Source organism: Perca fluviatilis, chromosome 4 (assembly GCF_010015445.1).
Source record: "Perca fluviatilis chromosome 4, GENO_Pfluv_1.0, whole genome shotgun sequence".
NCBI lineage: Eukaryota > Metazoa > Chordata > Actinopteri > Perciformes > Percidae > Perca > Perca fluviatilis.
In genome coordinates this window covers 38,272,425-38,289,977 of record NC_053115.1, presented here as the reverse complement: position 1 = coordinate 38,289,977, position 17,553 = coordinate 38,272,425, and the positions used below count along the sequence as shown (strand labels likewise).

Here is a 17,553-nt window from a genome sequence, read left to right as displayed (position 1 = left end):
TGAAACACTTTTACAAAGCTCGAGACAAATTTACATTTTGGAAAACAAATTTACATTTTGGAAAACAAATTTACATTTTGGAAAACAAAATAACATTTTCGAAAACAAATTTACATTTTAGAAAACAAATTTACATTTTAGAAAACAAATTAACAAGATGCAAAACACTTTTACCAGTCCCGAAACAAATTTACAAATGACAGATTCTTCACGGAAAGGGAATGTACCACATACCGGAAGTGATGAGGTGTTGTTGGTGAGCCCCGATCAATTTGTGTTGTTGTGAGTGAGTATATGGCGTGAATGAAGTTTATGGTGACTTTACGGTTTGGTCGGTGTTTGGAGTTTTTATATGACGCGCGGACCTGACGGAAACATTGGAAAAACAGGGAAACGTATCGACAGCCGCGCCGGATCGAGCTACAGCAGGGGGCAGCTGAGTCCGTCTGCAGCTGCAGGACCTGGAGCTCACTGCCCATTCCTGGGAGCCAAAACCGACACCACGCAGCTGGAGACCCAGGCCGTTGCTCGGCCCGCTAAAGGGAAGGGAAGCCCGGGAGAATCAGATCCAGGACTAAACGGAGGCGGACTGTCACAGCCTGCTGAAGTTTAAATCACAGGTTTCCTAAAGGGAGTCTGGCGGGACTCGGACTGTGGACGACGGAAACACGACTTAAAGTCCGTTAAAATAAATAAATACATGCAGAAATAAATGAATCATTAGTGGGGGATTGAGCCTGGACATTTCAGTCTGTTTAAACTTCACTTTGAAGCAGAACCTCTTAGTTCAGAAGGGTGAAGTTTCCGTTTGTACTCATATCTGTGAACTGATTATAATAAATATTCTTTGTATTAACACATTAATTAGTCTCTTTGTCTTTTTGTTTAAAAAAACAAGAACATCGCATGAGATTTTGACGATTTATAGTGATTTTATTTCCGTTAGACCTTTGCCTACATTGACGCTGATGCATTAAGGACGGCCCATAGACAGTATATAAGGCAGTGCCTCCCCTGTTCCAAGATGGCGGCTCTATTGACGCATTCGATCCATAACTGCCGTAGTCAAGGCGACATGTATACAAAACCTCATCACTTCCGGTATGTGGTACATTCCCTTTCCGTGAAGAATCTGTCATTTGTAAATTTGTTTCGGGACTGGTAAAAGTGTTTTGCATCTTGTTAATTTGTTTTCGAAAATGTAAATTTGTTTTCTAAAATGTTATTTTGTTTTCCAAAATGTAAATTTGTTTTCTAAAATGTAAATTTGTTTTCGAAAATGTTATTTTGTTTTCCAAAATGTAAATTTGTTTTCTAAAATGTTATTTTGTTTTCCAAAATGTAAATTTGTTTTCCAAAATGTTATTTTGTTTTCCAAAATGTAAAAGTGTTTCATTCTTTGTAATGTTGCATTGCACTTCCCGGCCACCGTAGCAGACAGATTAGCTAGCTAATTGATAAGTTATCTACTTCCACTTTATAAACAGATAGCCATAGCAGCTAACGTTAACGTTACTTCGCTGCTGGAGCGGTCAGCTACTTTAGCGATGTTTAACGTTGGCTACATAACGTTAGCAATATATCTTGTGTAGAGGAAAGGGTCAGGGAGCAGAGTATTTAGATGAAGTGAGCTGGTTTGACCATGGAGATGGGACATGCTCGCTTAGCTTCACCGCAGTTGTTTGCGTCAGCGGCTGTGGGAGAGGGTGTAAAAGAGGGGTGTGGCGATGACATCATCGATACGGATCCGTATTCACCATCCATACGAAGCCAAACGAGAGCCGTTTTCGGATTTTTTCACCCTGAGACCTGGTTTCAAAAAAGTGCGTTTTCAGGCAGTGCGTTTGCAGGATTCGTCTGGACGGTCGGCCCAAACGATGCAAAACATGTGCGTTTGCACAAAAAAACGTTTCCGTGTGGACGGCCCCTGAGTCTTCCTGTCTCTACGGCCAGTTGGTGGTCACTGAGCCTGTCTCTCTCTCTCTGACCTGTCTGTCTGAGTCTTCCTGTCTCTAGGCCAGTTGGTGGTCACTGAGCTTGTACTTAGTCAGGATCTGTCTCTGCTTCAGATCTCTGACAGTGTGCAGACACTCAGCCAATTTATATTCTCTGTTAAGAGTCTACTTTGTGTTTTTGTTAGATTTTTCCAATGTTCTAAATATTGATCTTTTGAATGATTCATAATCTGTGTTGTTCTGTTGAGTTGTGTTGAACCAGTGCTGATGGGAGCCTTAGTTAGCTTCACCATCAGCTGACTGAGGGGACTGTTTTCAGGATTCAGCTCTTGGGTTTTTAGTGCTTTAAAATGAAGTGTGTCTTTTTGGCTTAAATTAAGATGTGTCCAAAATGTAATAGCTGGTTTCTGTATATTTAGCAGTAACAGGCGTTATTTGGTGTTTTCCTTTGAACGTTTAGAACTCCTCTACAGAATTCCGTGTGTAGGGTCTCTATCAGGTGTTTGTCCCAGGAGTCATGCTCCAATCTACTGAGTGGGACCCAAATTTGACTTCGGTACAATTATTCTATCAAATATTTTAGTGCAGATTCTAATTGGAATGTTAATGCCGAACAGCTTGGTTTTTAATGCATACATTGCCCTGTGTGCTTTTTATTTGAGTGAATGTATGGCTTTATTGAAATTTCCTGATGCAGCTAAGGAATGAAAGTATAATTTTGTGTGTGTTTAATTTGGGTGTTTTTCAAAGTAAAATATTTATTCAATATTTATTCAAAATAAAAATCTTTCTGTCTCTCGCTCTCTCTCTCTGCAATGCTCCTCTGCAGCACTGCGCGACGCACACACAGAGACAGGCAGGCTCATCTCCCGACCTGATATTTTATATATATATATATATATGCTATAAAAAACATGCATCCAGAAAAAAGGGCACTTTCTCTTGAGTAAGAAATAGGGCAGGTGCTCAAGCCCCTTTTGATGTCTATGTGTGCACGTGCCTGTGTGTTGTTATGAATATCGTCCTGATATTTTTGACTGTGTAGTGGGATCATAATGACGCTGCATCAAGGCTTTGTACGTAAATCTGAATTTCTAGTACTGAATATTTAGTTCACAAACTCAACATTAATTAATTCAAATAACCAAATTTAGATGCAAAATGTAATGTATAAATGTAATATCCGGGTACCCAAAGAAAAGTTGAAAATATGTTAGTTGAATTTTGGCTAATGAAAATAAATATTTCAGTAACATTCCTGGTAAAGCTTTAGAGCGTAACTTTTTTGATATTAATGGATGTCTGTTACATTCATGAGTTACTACAAAGATAATTAAGACTATCAGCTTCAGACAACTCTCTCTGTATTTTTCAGTATGACTATGTTCAGAAGATTGTGTTGTCTGGTGACTTTCCCGCGCAGAAACTCAATGAAGATAATGACCTCTTCTGAAGAGTCCATCATGTTTTTTTAATCATCCGTGTCCTCCTTGGCTACTAGTAACTGCGTGAAGGAGGGGTGGGGAGGGTGGTGTGCGATCACAGAAGGCTTGTATCATGTGGACGCGGCGACAGTGTTGTTGTCATTACTTAGAATTCCTCATGGGGGCGACAGAAACTACACACTATAGCTTTAGCATGCAGCTATGTAAAATAGGATTTTTGTCAAAGTGTTCAAGCAGCGAACACAACATCCCTCTTTCATTCTTTTAACCACCTTTTTGAAAAGGTCGTCGTTGCAATGTTTGTTCACCAAAAACCTGTTGATATGTAGATTTGTAAAATAGTTTCAGCACAGACAAAATGTGGTACAGAACAGCAGGAACTTGATCAGTGAATAGGAAATAGAATATTAGTTTATTATTTATGCTCTTATGTTTGAGTAGCATCTCTGTTTAAGCATCTGAATATGGTCGGTACTTTAGCAGTATGTATGGATGAGTAGTGTGTATGTGCTTTTAAAGAATTAGTATCTATTTTAATTAATAATCTGAGTTGTGGTAGCAGATGCTAACATGCTAACACATGCTAACGAATGCTTACACATGCTAACACATGCTAACATGGCAGGCGAGGCAGGGACATTATCCCTCTTAATCACGAAGCTGCGTGAAAATGTGTGAAAATTTGCACACGCATCAAAAACCAGTGAAAAATCTTATTCAAATAAGTAGCCCCTGTAGTACATTTCACCTAGCTGGATAAAATTTGGAAGGCATTTGTATCATAACCAGACCTACAACAACGCCTGTTGGAGCCATCCTCCAAACCCAACAGAAAGACAGCCATTTTAAATTGACTTTGCCTTTATAAATGTTTTAGTCCATTTACAGGGATTGTACTTTAACGAACTCCTCCTACAGATTCAACCCAATTGCAATAAAAAAAAATATTGTGCGAGCAAAGAAAATCAATAGACTTCATCTTTATTGAAGAAATGTTACAACAGCTGGTTCTGGTTTCCTTGTCATGTAACTGCTGCTGATAATTTTACTGTGTTCGTCCACTTCCTCCGTGATCACCACCTTGGAGGTCATGATGCTGGTCATGGTGCTGGTCATGGTGCTGGTCTTGGTGGTGCTGCAGAACAGAAAGAAATAATAATTCATTTTGTTTTGACTTTTTAATTTCTCTATTTGTCTGAGACTTAAACTGATGGCTTTTCTTACTATGAAGATAAAGTAAGTAACATTCGACAAAGTGGATAAAACTACTTTGACATTGTGCTTTAAAGAGTAGCTTGTATGGGGAAATGCCAAACTAATACCTGCATCGCTTACTGCACCTTTTAAAGGAAACAAAGTCTCACACTCACTTGACTTTAAAGTTGTTGCCGGCCATCCGGGCGTCATTGATGGCGAGGACGAGGCCGGCGTTTCCACAGGCAGGAAAGTTAATCTGAAAAAGTAAAAAAAGTTAAAAACTTTAAACCAAAATGTTAAAGTTCCCATGGCATGAAAATTTCACTTTATGAGTTTTTTAACATTAATATGAGTTCCCCAAGCCTGCCTATGGTCCCCCAGTGGCTAGAAATGGTGATAGGTGTAAACCGAGCCCTGGGTATCCTGCTCTGTCTTTGAGAAAATTAAAGCTCAGATGGGCCGATCTGGAATCTTCTCCTTATTAGGTCATAAGGAGCAAGGTTACCTCCCCTTTCTCTCCCGCCCAGAGAATTTGGCCCACCCATGAGAGAGAGACATCATGGATTTCAAATGAGCAAAGTGGCAGTTGGTCAAGTCTGCTAGCTGCTATCATCCTCGTCTTTCCTGCCACCACAGCATCACTACTTTATGAATGAAACATGGCAGAGAAACGTAAAAGTGCTGATAACTCCTCTGTATCAAAAAAGAAAGTAAGGCTCCATCTCGAGAGTTACCTCAACTTTGGTTTTGGGGGGGGGGGCTCAGCTTTTCTTAGACATAAGTAGGGGGCGCGCCAAGGAAAAAAGGTTGGGAACCACTTTTGTGAAGCTAAGACTATGGTATACTCACAGCACCAAAACAATTTCTCCACACATAGGTGTTATTTACAACTGGAATGGGGGAGTTACAACCCCCCCATCAATCAAAACTGGCCAGTGCTTTCCCCCAAAAACAATTATAATTTCCTTTACATAAATAAAAACGTGAACCATAAATTGATGCAGAAAAGGCACAAAATGTTGCAGAAAATGAAGTGTTTTGATGTTAAAAATAAAAAAAATTGCTCAAAAGTGGAGATCTCACCCACCCCCCCCCCCCCCCGATGTTGAACCCAAAGATACGCCCTTGCCTCCACATGAGTAAAGGTTTCAACTTTTCAGGGACACAATATCTCTTTACACATTGTCACTACCCAAAGTTAGTAGAGTGCAGATTTGAGGAGCGCATGCTCAGATTTAAACGGTTTACGGCATAACGCGTCATACCCGATGTTAGCCGAGTCAGACCGGCTCTGGTCAAGTGCAAATGTGAGTTGCGCATGCTCAGATTTAAACTGTTTACGGCATAACGTGTCTTACTGAAATTTGTGAAATCTGCAAAATAATAAACTTTTCTCTTTACATACAATAACAGAAGATGGAAATCATTTCTAAAACGTTTTAGCTAGCTATGATTGTTTGGTTGCTAACGTTAGCTCAAACCGCCATTCAAGTGACAGCCTTTGTTGTGTCTGATTGCTAACTTGTAGCTAGGAGTCATTTCAAAAACGTTTTAGCTCTCTATGATTGTTAGATTGCTAACGATTGTTAGATTGCTAACGTTAGCTCAAAACGCCATTCAAGTGACAGCCAATGTTGTGTTTGATTGCTAGTCATTTCAAAAACGTTTTAGCTAGCTATCTATGATTGTTTGATTGCTAACGTTAGCTAAAAACGCCATTAGCATCTAGTAGGCTACTTGATTGCTAACGTTAGGTCAAAACGCTGTTAGCATCTAGTAGGCTACTTGATTGCTAACGTTAGCTCAAACCGCCGTTAGCATCTTGTAGGTTACTTGTCGCAAAGTGACGCATGCGCAACTCACATCTGCACTCGTCGCAAAGTGACGCATGCGCAACTCAAAACTGCACTCTACTCACTTTGGGTAGTGACACACATTGCTCGGGGACACATTCAGGCCTCACTTTACAAAAAGCTGAGATTGTTCCAAACATTTTGATATTAAACACATCAGTTATATGCAAATACCCTTAAAATTTGAATTTAAGGAGATATGTAAATACAACAAAATGCTCTTAAAATTAAAGATTTCTGAGTTTCTGTTCTCACATGATCCTGCAGGTCCGTCAAGTCGTGGGCCTTATCCAGGTAGGTGGCCAGGCGGTTGTTGAGGTTCGGCATGGTGGCCTTCTCGCTGACATTCACATTGACGGCGTTGGCCAAGTTGAAGGCACCGCCGGCAGAGGAGGAGTAGGAGTCCTTTGAGACAAGATTTCCAGTCCCTCCGGCTCCTCCATACACGCTGCCGACCCCAATGCTGCTTACCCTGCGGGCGGGAGCGGACTTGTAGCTGCTGTAGCTGGGGAAGGAGTTCATGGCTGAGGGTCGGTTGGTTGTCGGCTCTGAGTGGAGAGTGAAGAGCTGATGGGGCCGAGGCTACTTTTATGCCTTAAATTGAGGCGGAGGAGGGGGGTTGGGGGCGGTGGCCGCAGGGCAGGTAGGGATGTAAAACATGCCAGGTGGGTCACATGAAAGGCCAGAGAGAAAACCTGTCAAGGCTGAACAGGTGAGACACTTTCTCTCATGTCTCTCTTGCCTTGGAAAAGGAAACAATTGGATGCAGAAAAAAAAAGTTCATCAATCAAATTAAATGATTTTCTTCAACAATAAAAAAAGTAAGACTAAAAAATTTGAGCTTCCACGTATAATGGATTAGCTGTCAACTATTAAATTAATTACCAACTATTTTGATTATAGATTCATCGGTTTGAGTATTTTTTTATTTAAAACAAAGTCAAACTTCTCTGATTGCAGTTTGTTAAATGTAAATATTGTTCTAGTTTCTTCTCTCCTCTGTGACAGTACACTGAATTTAATTGAGTTGTGGACAAAACAAGACATTTGAAGATGCCATCTTGGGCTTTGGGAAACACTGATTCACATTTTCTGACATGGCTGACATCTGACTTAGCTGTGATAAAATCCCAACATACCACCACTGTTTCATAATTGCCTTGCCTGAGGATAGAGCTGTGAGCTGTGAGGCGTTTGTGGTAGGACTGGATTTCTGGTCCTTTGGGCTTCGTGTGGACTGACAGGACCGGACCGTCAGGTCATCCAGGGAAGGACAGGAGAACATTCCTGCTCCTCCATTAGTCAGGAGGCCAAAACTGATATTAAAACTTTGTCAGACACTTTTTGGTACAAGCATACAACCTATCCAGTATTAATGTTTAACCCCTCAACATGTGTTCTAGCCAGGTTGTCAGCTTAGAAAATGTTTTGTTGTCCATTTTAACACTATATTCTTAAAAGTGGTAAAAGTGGATTTCTTTTCCAAAGTGCTTCCATTTTCTTCCATGTTACCTACTGTAATTTTGGGCAAATGTGCAATATAATCCAACTTATAGGCAAGCATGATCATAAGATCATAATAATCAATAAATACCACAAGAGTATCCCACCACAAGGGGCACTGTTGTGTCAGCACAGCTGTGATTTGACATGAGGCAGCAGATCCAGAGAAGATGATTTATAAAGATTATTATTATTATAAAACAGATTATCTTGGTCTATTTGTCTACACAAACATTTACCTCAAGATTCTACCATTCGACTATCAAATGTTGCCAGAAACAGGTAAGCTAAACTGTTTTCCAACTAGTTATACTTCCCAGACAGATAGCTAGGCTAATTTACTTTCATAATTACTAGCTCCATAAAATGGCACAAAACATGCTATGCAGCTTTTACAAATGTGACTTTTATTTCCCGCCTGAAGAAACACTTTGAAAGTGAAAAGAAGTCACTAAATCTTGCAAGCAACTGCCAGCCGATCACCACTAGGAGTTTGATGCCTTCAATGTCTTGGGAAAAATTAATTTTCTATCAGAAAGACAAACCTGAGGACAAACTTCGAAACATCCAAGTCATGACTACATCTAAAAAGATTCTTGATCTAGCTCAACAAGACAGAATTGCAACTGAGGCTTGCAGGAGTCAATGAGTTGATTGCTGCACAAGGCAAGTATCATCTTATCTGCTACAGGGAGTTCCTCAGGAAGTATCAGAGCACTTCATCAAGAGAAGGTGATCCATATTCTATTTGCTTACACAATGTGGCAGATGAGCTTAGAGCAGGACTTGCCAGAGGTGAAATATACTCGTTGAAAACAGTTTGGGAAAGATACTGTAAATTTCTGGGAGACTTTGATTTGGAACCAGGAATATACAAAGGTCAGCGTTTCAAGACAAAGCTTGAAAAGTTGCTTTAGGGAAAAGCACTATTTGTTCAATCATTAAAACCAACTGATTCCATCATGATATTTGAACTTGAAAGGCATGTCATTCAGTATAGTCTTAAAATTGTAATAAGTGGGGGATTTGATGATGCTGAAAAAGTGGCAACGGCAGCTTGGATTGATGTTTCCCACCTACGGGCTGCACATGAAGAAGCAGATACCCGCATATTGCTACATGCTGTTGATGCCACAACCAAAGGGTATGAGAGGCTCATCATTCAGTGCAGAGACACAGATGTACTGTTGTTGCTTCACGCTACATTAAAGTTCATGATATTAAAATGTCAAATGAGATTCTGGATGGTCTGTTGGCTTTTAATGTCATCACTGGATGTGACACTACCAGTCAGTTTACTGGAATAGGAAAAGGAAGGCGTGGAAAGTGTTCCAGCAATGCCCTCATCTTCTCCACAACTTTGATGAGGATTAAGTACCAAGTCCAGCTATTCTATCCTCAGCAGAACAGTTTGTCTGCAAACTGTATGATCCAAAAACGACCAGCACTTCAATCCATGATGTTCGCTGTGCCCTGTTTCGGAAAGTGAAAGCCAATGTGGATACTTTACCACCAACTCAGGATGCCTCTTTTCTGCACCTCATGAGGGCCCACTATCAAACAAAGGTTTGGAAACAGTCACTAGTGATCCATCCACAGTTGCCCTCACCAACCAGTTGTGGTTGGCACAAGGATGGAATGCTTGTCCCCAGCTTTTAACCTAAGAACCTGTACAGGCCAGGAGCTTGGAGCTGACGATATGTGGATGCAAGGAAAGTGGCAGTTTTGATGTTGAAAAAGTGGAATATTTTGCAGTGGGGCATGTGGGTGTGCCTGTGCAGCTTGGTGCAATAATACTCAGGTACTCACATCATTATTATTGAGTTTTGCCACATTATATGTGTGGGAAACCAGTTGATTTGGGCATGTGGTCATGTGCCATGTGATAAAAAGCTCACCAGGTGCAGTCAATAGTCCCTTACCTCTCACTGAGTGCACTGCTTTTGTGTGGATTCTCCTGATTCTCCAGGTTGATAGGCACAAGTTCTCGTCCTTCACGGAGTGAAATGGGGCAGATTGACGTTTACTACTGACAAATGAGCTGCTGTGGCTGTAGAGCTCCGGAAAATACTCCTCCTCCCGCATTAACTGTGCTATAGAAGTTTGTGTCCTTGCAAAGGGGACCAGTCCAGTCACTGTTTTCTACGGTTATTTTACCATTTTTGTTTCTTTTGGTTATTTGCCTTGGTTGATTATTTTCTTGTGATTTCATTTACAAGTGGCCTTTAGATATACTTTTTATGGAAGTTTTGACATAGGTTTCTCTCCTCAATTTATGTATGCTCACAGCTTGATCCTGTACAAGGCTGGGTCCGTGTCGACACACTGCCTCCTCGTTGTGAGACTGTACTGGGTGACACTATGTTATGGTGTGTATGTAGCCTCGACACTGTAGATTTTGTAGTGACTTGCATGATATTTTGTAGTGATTTGCATGATATTTGTAGTGAATCGTTTAGAAATTAGCGTGTAGTGCATGTCCTTGTCGGTGCTGGGCCTTCTGTCTCCTCTTTCTGTCTCCCACAGTCATCTCCTGGAAGTGGTGTGCGCGTGCCGACCCGACCTTCCTACTTTGAGGAGAGTAAGACCACATGTATCTGCCGTCTAATTTATTATTTTATTAATCTGCCCTTGCTATTTTAATTGGAATTCTTTTAAACCTTTTGTAATAAAACCAAACTTAGTTTTGTACAATATTTGCCTCCTGTTAATTGTTCTTGATTGGGGGAGAACTAGAGTTGGTCACACGACATACTAATTAACATAGTAAGGGTTCAAAGGCTTCCTCCTAACCCTCGATAGGAAGTGGCGTTGTCAGGTTTGAAAGGTTTTATGTTGCCCCGGCACTACAGAATGAATGAATTATTTAAGTGTAAGTCTTGAGTCCCCTCTTGAAGGATCCAAAATGATCACATGAACGCTGAACACTAGGCAACTCATTTAATGGAACGCACGCATATTTTAAGAGGACTGTCTGCAGGGAATGTGTCTGACCAATCACGGTGGGTGTGGGCCGCCTGGCCCAAAAATGCCAGGGCCGATTTTTTGTCCCAGTCCAGCCCTGGTTCAGTCTCTTACACTGTACAATAAATGTTCATTCCGACACTTCAGCAGACATCCCATGAGTGTTAGCTTTCATTTGATACCATTTTTATGTATATGGTCCTTGTGGTTGTGGGGATATTCAACATTTATTGTTGGCATGTCGTGTTAAGCAGAAAACCCCAAAATTGGCCTGAAATTGCTTGTACAAGTCACAAAAATAAAAATTCAGCTTGACAACCATCCTAATATCTTACCTATGGGTGTCTTCTAACTAAAAAACTAGGGTGACAGCTTGAACCAAATCATGTCCGCAAAAGTCTTAACAGAAGCCCTTTTCAGAATTGGCCCCCTGACTACATCCATACGTAAGAATTCAGTTTAGTTGCATAGGAATTTAATTATAGGAGACCGATGGTAACAAATAATCATATTTTTCTTTTATTCAGTATTTCATGGGAAAATGGGGGTAAAGTCAAAAATTATTATACATAATTTTATTATTAAAAAGAAAAATTAGAAATGAGGGGCTACAGTCTCAAATGTTTTCTCAGCCCTGAATTTTTCAGAAGCTCTAGTTGGCCCCGGTTTTAAAGCTACGGAGAAACTATATTGGTTTCATGTGAAACTAAACAATGCTTCAAAGGGAAGCTAAATTTTGGACATGGCCATTTTCAAAGGGGCCCCATGACCTCTAACCTCCAGATATCTGAATGAAAATGGGTTTTCTGGGTACACACGAGTCTCCGCTTTACAGAAATGCACACTTCCAATCAAATCCTGTTTTTCCTCGGCAAATTTTAATGTTATTTACAAATGGTTCACAGATTATTAGGCATTCTATCAACAAATTGCTTGAAAAATAGTGCAAATAGCAAATAATAAGGAGCAGGCCTCCTAAGGTGTGGGCTATGCCCAGAATGTTTTGAACGTCTGGCTCCGCCCCTTCCATTAAATCTCTTTGGACAGAGCTGTGGGTTGTGAGGTGTTTGTGGTCCAACTAGATGTCTGGTCCTTGGGGCCCTGGGTGCTCTGACAGGACAGGACCGTCCAGGTTCAGACAGCTGTTGATGTCGCCCGGAGGCCAATGAGCCCCGGAGCTTCTCTTCAGGGTGCTAAGAGACTTTCTCTGTCAGCTGCAGACCTCCCCGACCTGCTGGACCTTGCCTGTTCGGCTCAGACCGGTTAGCTCTCCGAGCCCCTGGGCTTCGTGTAACCCACCTGGCATGTTTTGCCATCCATCTAATAATTGGGATATCTCTGTGCGTGTGTGCCCACCCAGCGCAGTACAGCAGCTGGGGCGGGGTGATCCGTGAACTTCGAGCAAATGTGTCTAGTTGGGTAGGTAATCACATACAGGAAGACCACAGCCCATCCAGATACTATACAAGTAAAACGAATATCAAATGTAAACACGCAGGTTTATGTTGATTATGGCTGCCTTGACTTCTCAGCTATGTCTTCAGTGAGAATACCTTTTGGTACAAATATGTTCTCCTATTTTGACACATGGGTTGCCTGAAACACAAACATGCAAAGACAATGGGCTGTAGCGACGGTTGCGAACGGAGATCATTTTACTTGATTTTTGATGTGTTGGTAGAAAAATATAAGGATTATAAAGACAACATGACCGTCTTACACCATAAGTTCCAATTGCAGCAAGACTACAGGTTGCTTCCAAAATCGAATACTCTGCAATACATACTCCATATGTACCCTATTGTTATGGAGACTTTGAGCTCTCCAGAGATACTCAATATTCAAACACAAAGCACAGAAAAACACAGAGATGGTTAAAGGTGAATATTGCAAATGTTTTATGTAATTAATCACAGGGCAGTTACCAGGGATAAGTAACAAGGTCTTATCAGTTCAGTTTTCCCCGGCAGCTCTATGGAGTTATTTTTGTTTCTTTATAACAAAAGCAAAAGAATTTGAGAGCATATTTCTCTCACTGCAATCAAAAACTAAGTTTGTATTTTATGCATCACAAAATGTTTTCCTTTTTGAATCAAAAAGTTTTGCTTGCAAGTCAAAAAGTTCTAAGTCAAAAGGTTTTGAGTCTAAAAATGTTGTGAGTCAAAGATGGCTTAGATAAGAGTTTCTATTGGTGGGTATGACTGGGCATGGCCACACCCACATTCCAGCACTGCAGCCAATACATGGCTGCAGCTCTGGTAGGCAGAGTCCAGTATCTTCACTTAAAACTACACTTTCGGAGAATGTTTTTTTTGTAGATAAACTGTGCTAAGAGACCCTCCAAGAAGTCTACACTCCAGTTCTTTCGGTGAACGCAGTATTATTTTATTTTAAATTAGCGTTATTAGCATGTTACCCAGCTAATGGGAGCCAAGTTAGCCACTGTTAGTAACGTCAAACCGTCATGCACCAAACACATAGACAAGTGCCAAAATGTAGCGTGATAATACTGTTGAAATTAAGGTGTTTGTGTGAGATTGGAAAATTAAGGTTCACCACGTTATCTGGGTTGGTGCAGCCTGTGGATTGTCAGTCATAGAAACCGACTAAAAGCAGTGCCGCGGAGCTCAGCTCCTATAGCCCATGGAAGAGCTGCTGCTGCCGGGTATAACGTTAAATCACAGTTGCATGATGTGACGGGTGCAGTATGTTTGCACAGATGAGTGCATTAGTGAAAAAATATAAATTGAGGATGCCTTTTTGCACCTTCATGTCGGGTGAAGCCCTATTTTGGCAGGTTGTTTTTCGGTCAGTACCTGTATGACTGGGCATGGACACACACCAATAAAAACTCTTTTCTAAGCCAACTTTGACTCACAAAACTATTTGACTCAAAACTTTTAGACTCAAAACGTTTTCATTCATAAGCAAACCTTTTTGATTAAAATCAAAGTGTTTTGATTAAAATATCTGATCTTTTTGTGCTGCAAAAACAGAAACTTGGTTTTTGATTGCATTGAGAGAAAAATGCTCTCAGACCTTTTTTTGTTGTTGCTTGGGTTATAAAGAAAAGAAGAAAATAAACTCCATACAGCTCCCAAAGAACATAGAGAAAAGTAGCGACTGTATATATGTTACAAGACAAGAAGTATGCTTATTGGAAAGCAGCCCAATTAATCTTTTTCTAAAGCAATGAACATATTTCTTTACAATAACCATGCTCAATAACCAATGACAAGCTTTTGCGTGTCCATACGATTTCATATACTGTATATGGCTTGTCCTTTAATGGTCATTTAGAGATATATTCTTATTCATCAATGACAGGCTGTCATATATGTTTTCTCAGTTGACAGACAGATTTCCACAAATGGTCCCAAGGCTGTAGCCCAGGAATGTACGTGCACCCGTCAAAGTAAGCAAAACCTCTACATGGGCCACTGACTGTTTCTCAACGTCACAGCTCAGAGAACAGTGTGAGACAGTTTTGAACACAGTGCATACAGAGAAATGTACAAATGATAATTATTAAAACTCGAGGAATCATAATTCCTTAAAGTGATGGTTCGGAGTTTGCACCATGACCTCGAGCCAAACACCCCCCCAGAAGCTTTTTTCACCTGGGTCTAACATTGGGAGAGTTAGCGTAGAGTAGCGTTATCAGCTGAATAGCTTAGCGCGGAGGCTAATGGACCCACGTTTGTATCTCGTAAATGACCCCACTAATAATGCCCGAAATGATACCAAACATCTACACTAGTACAAATAGGTTATGCACTCATAAAACGATGGATTGGAAAGTTTGTAAGTACACATGAACACTTGCCTGCTCTCTTCTGCTTTCTGTTGCTGCTGCTGCTACCTGCAGTTAGACGAGTGCTTAGGGCTGTCTACAAATTACTACACCGAAAAGAGATACAACAAAAATATTTATTAATTTAATGATTAAATAAGGTAATGTCTCCAAACTTACCTCAATTATTACTTGTCTCCTGCTAGTTATACTACATCACTTACTTAAAAAAAAAAGTTAAATTAAAAAATATTTTTGTTGCATCTCTTTTCGGTGTTGTAATTTGTAGACGTCCCTAATAGTGATGGGCATTCCGGCTCTTTTTCGTGAGCCGGCTCGTTTGACTCAGCTAACTGAAAAGAGCCGGCTCTTTTGGCTCACAAACGGCTCTTTAAAAACATTTATGTTTTGACTATGATAGGTGTGAAAAACATTTATAATTAAATTATTAAATGAAATCATAATCACAATGTCTCACAATTTCTTTAAAAATGCATTGATTTGTTATGAAAAAAGAATGCTATTAAACATTTGCATTTAAATTACAACTTTTTAATGTATAGAAACAACATTCAAAACAAATACAATCTGAATCTGAACAACATAATAGAACCCATATTAAAGAAAAATAAATAACTGAAAGGATTAAACTGGTCGCTCTTTTTCTCTCTGTATTGTTTTCAGAGCTGTTTTTCCTCTCCTCTGTCCTCTCCTCCGAGTTTGACAGTGTGTGTGTGTGTGTGTGCGCGTGCGTGTGTGTGTGTGTGTGATGGCTCGGCCCCTCCCTCATGCCGTATAATTGGTTGACATCTTGTGTATGATTGACAGGAACAGAATGTGAGGCTGATCAGACAGTCAAAACTAATGTGTGCCTATATAATTATTTTTTTGTTCTTTGAATTAGTCAATTATTTAAAATAAAATAAAATTCACTCATTATTTCATTATTACATAATGATTTAATTTCTATAGGCTATATTTTTAAAAATAGAGTCGGCTCTTCGGATATGCGAGCCAGCTCCTGTCGTTCACCTACAAGAGCCGGCTCTTAGAGCCGACTCATTCGCGAACGACCCATCACTAGTCCCTAAGCACTCGTCTTACAGCAGCAACAACAACAGCAGAGAGCAGAAGCCAGCAGGCAAGTGTTATTTACATAAACTTCTGGTGTACCTACAAACTTTCCAATCCATCGTTTTATGAGTACATAACCTATATGTACTACTTTTAGACGTTTGATATAATTTCGGGCATTATTAGTGGGGTCATTTACGAGATACAAACGTGGGTCCATTAGCCCCTGCGCTAAGCTATTCAGCTGATAACGCTACTCTACGCTAACTCTCCCAATGTTCGACCCAGGTGAAAAAAACTTCTGGGGGGGTGTTTGGCTCAAGGTCATGGTGCAAAGGACCCTAGGGTGAAATTACTCCGAACCATCACTTTAACACTAAAGCTACACACTTTTGTGTAAATAGTGTGTAGCTTTTCGGACGCAATAAGCTGTAAGCAGGGAGCTTCCTAAAAGCCTCCTTGCTGTTGAAGAAGCGTAACCATGGTAACCCCTGCCGACCTCCACTCTAGCTGCATTGCCAGATAATGCTTAAATTACTAAAGGAGGTGAATAACTAGACCGACAGACAGTCTTTAAAATATATAGACATTTAAATAACAGCGTTTTTGACGTTACAGAGCTGCCTTGGTTTCTGTCCGTTTGTCTATTATGAACGTTGTCGTTAAAACGGCATTGTATTGTGGTATATTTATGCTGGCAGTATTGCATACTGTAATATTTTACCAGAAATAATATGCAATTGGCATACTATTGGTTTCATTCGAAGGTTTCGGACACTTACTAAACATTTCAGACGCAGAATAAAACTTAACCCAGGTAAGATGGCTGCCATATGGTTCCATCCTGGAATGTCAAATCAGAATGACATGTGACATTTATCCATTGTTTTATATGTGTTAGCATCTCTATCTGCCCTAGATCTGGTTTGGAAACAACGTTTTTAAATCTTTAATGTTTTGAAGATGCCAGAATGATGATTTGGTTACAGCCTTTGACCACTGAACTTTAGATCTTCATCAGTGATTACACCAAGGTTCTTCACGTGGGTGTTTTTAGTGAGGCTGCAGCTAATGGTAAGGATTAATGTCGTGGATTAATGATTAGATTATTTTCTGGATGAATGGCTTTATTGTTTGGTCTATTAAATGTCAAAAAAACAGTGTTTCCCAAAGCCCAAGATGACGTCCTCAAATGTCTTGTTTTGTCAACAACTCAAAGATATTCAGTTAACTGTCACAGAGGATTGAAGAAACTAGAGATTATGTAAGGGTATTAATGGGGCAGCGAGGTGTGAACCGTCCGACTTGCAGTTCATTAAAGTGCCCATATTATGAAAAAAACACTTTTTCTGGGATTTGGGGTGTTCTTTTGTGTCTCTGGTGCTTCCACACACATACAAACTTTGAAAATATGCATCCATGCTGTTTTGAGTGAGATACGGTTTCTGAATGTGTCCTGCCTTCAGTCTCCTGGTGAGCTGTTTAAAATCGGCCCGGATTGTGACGTCACAATTCGAAACGAGCTGGCTAACCACAACCGTTAGCTTGGAGCGTTAGCATGCTAATGCTAATGCTAGCATGCTACCTCGTTCTCAATAGCAAAGCACTGCTACAACACACACACACAAGTTCACCATAATCTACAAAAGAACTACTTCCATTCATTTAGAAGTCTCCCAGCTAATCCTGCCTTGTAACTGACTGAAGTTGGAGAAACAGCCTGTCTTTTACTGTCTCTAGAGTTAGCTAGCTGACATGATCTACATCTG

At 40.3% G+C, this 17,553-nt stretch overlaps 1 protein-coding gene across 1 annotated transcript; it reads right to left on the bottom strand.

Moving 5' to 3' along the window:
• Nucleotides 1-4,365: 4,365 nt before the first annotated feature.
• Nucleotides 4,366-6,990, bottom strand: LOC120557034 (keratin, type I cytoskeletal 50 kDa-like). Its single transcript, XM_039797050.1, has 3 exons — nucleotides 6,706-6,990; nucleotides 4,771-4,853; nucleotides 4,366-4,535 (listed from the first exon to the last, which is right to left on the bottom strand). The coding sequence occupies exons 1-3, from the start codon at nucleotides 6,970-6,972 to the stop codon at nucleotides 4,382-4,384; spliced, it is 504 nt and encodes a 167-aa protein (XP_039652984.1). The 5' UTR covers nucleotides 6,973-6,990; the 3' UTR covers nucleotides 4,366-4,381.
• Nucleotides 6,991-17,553: the final 10,563 nt, after the last annotated feature.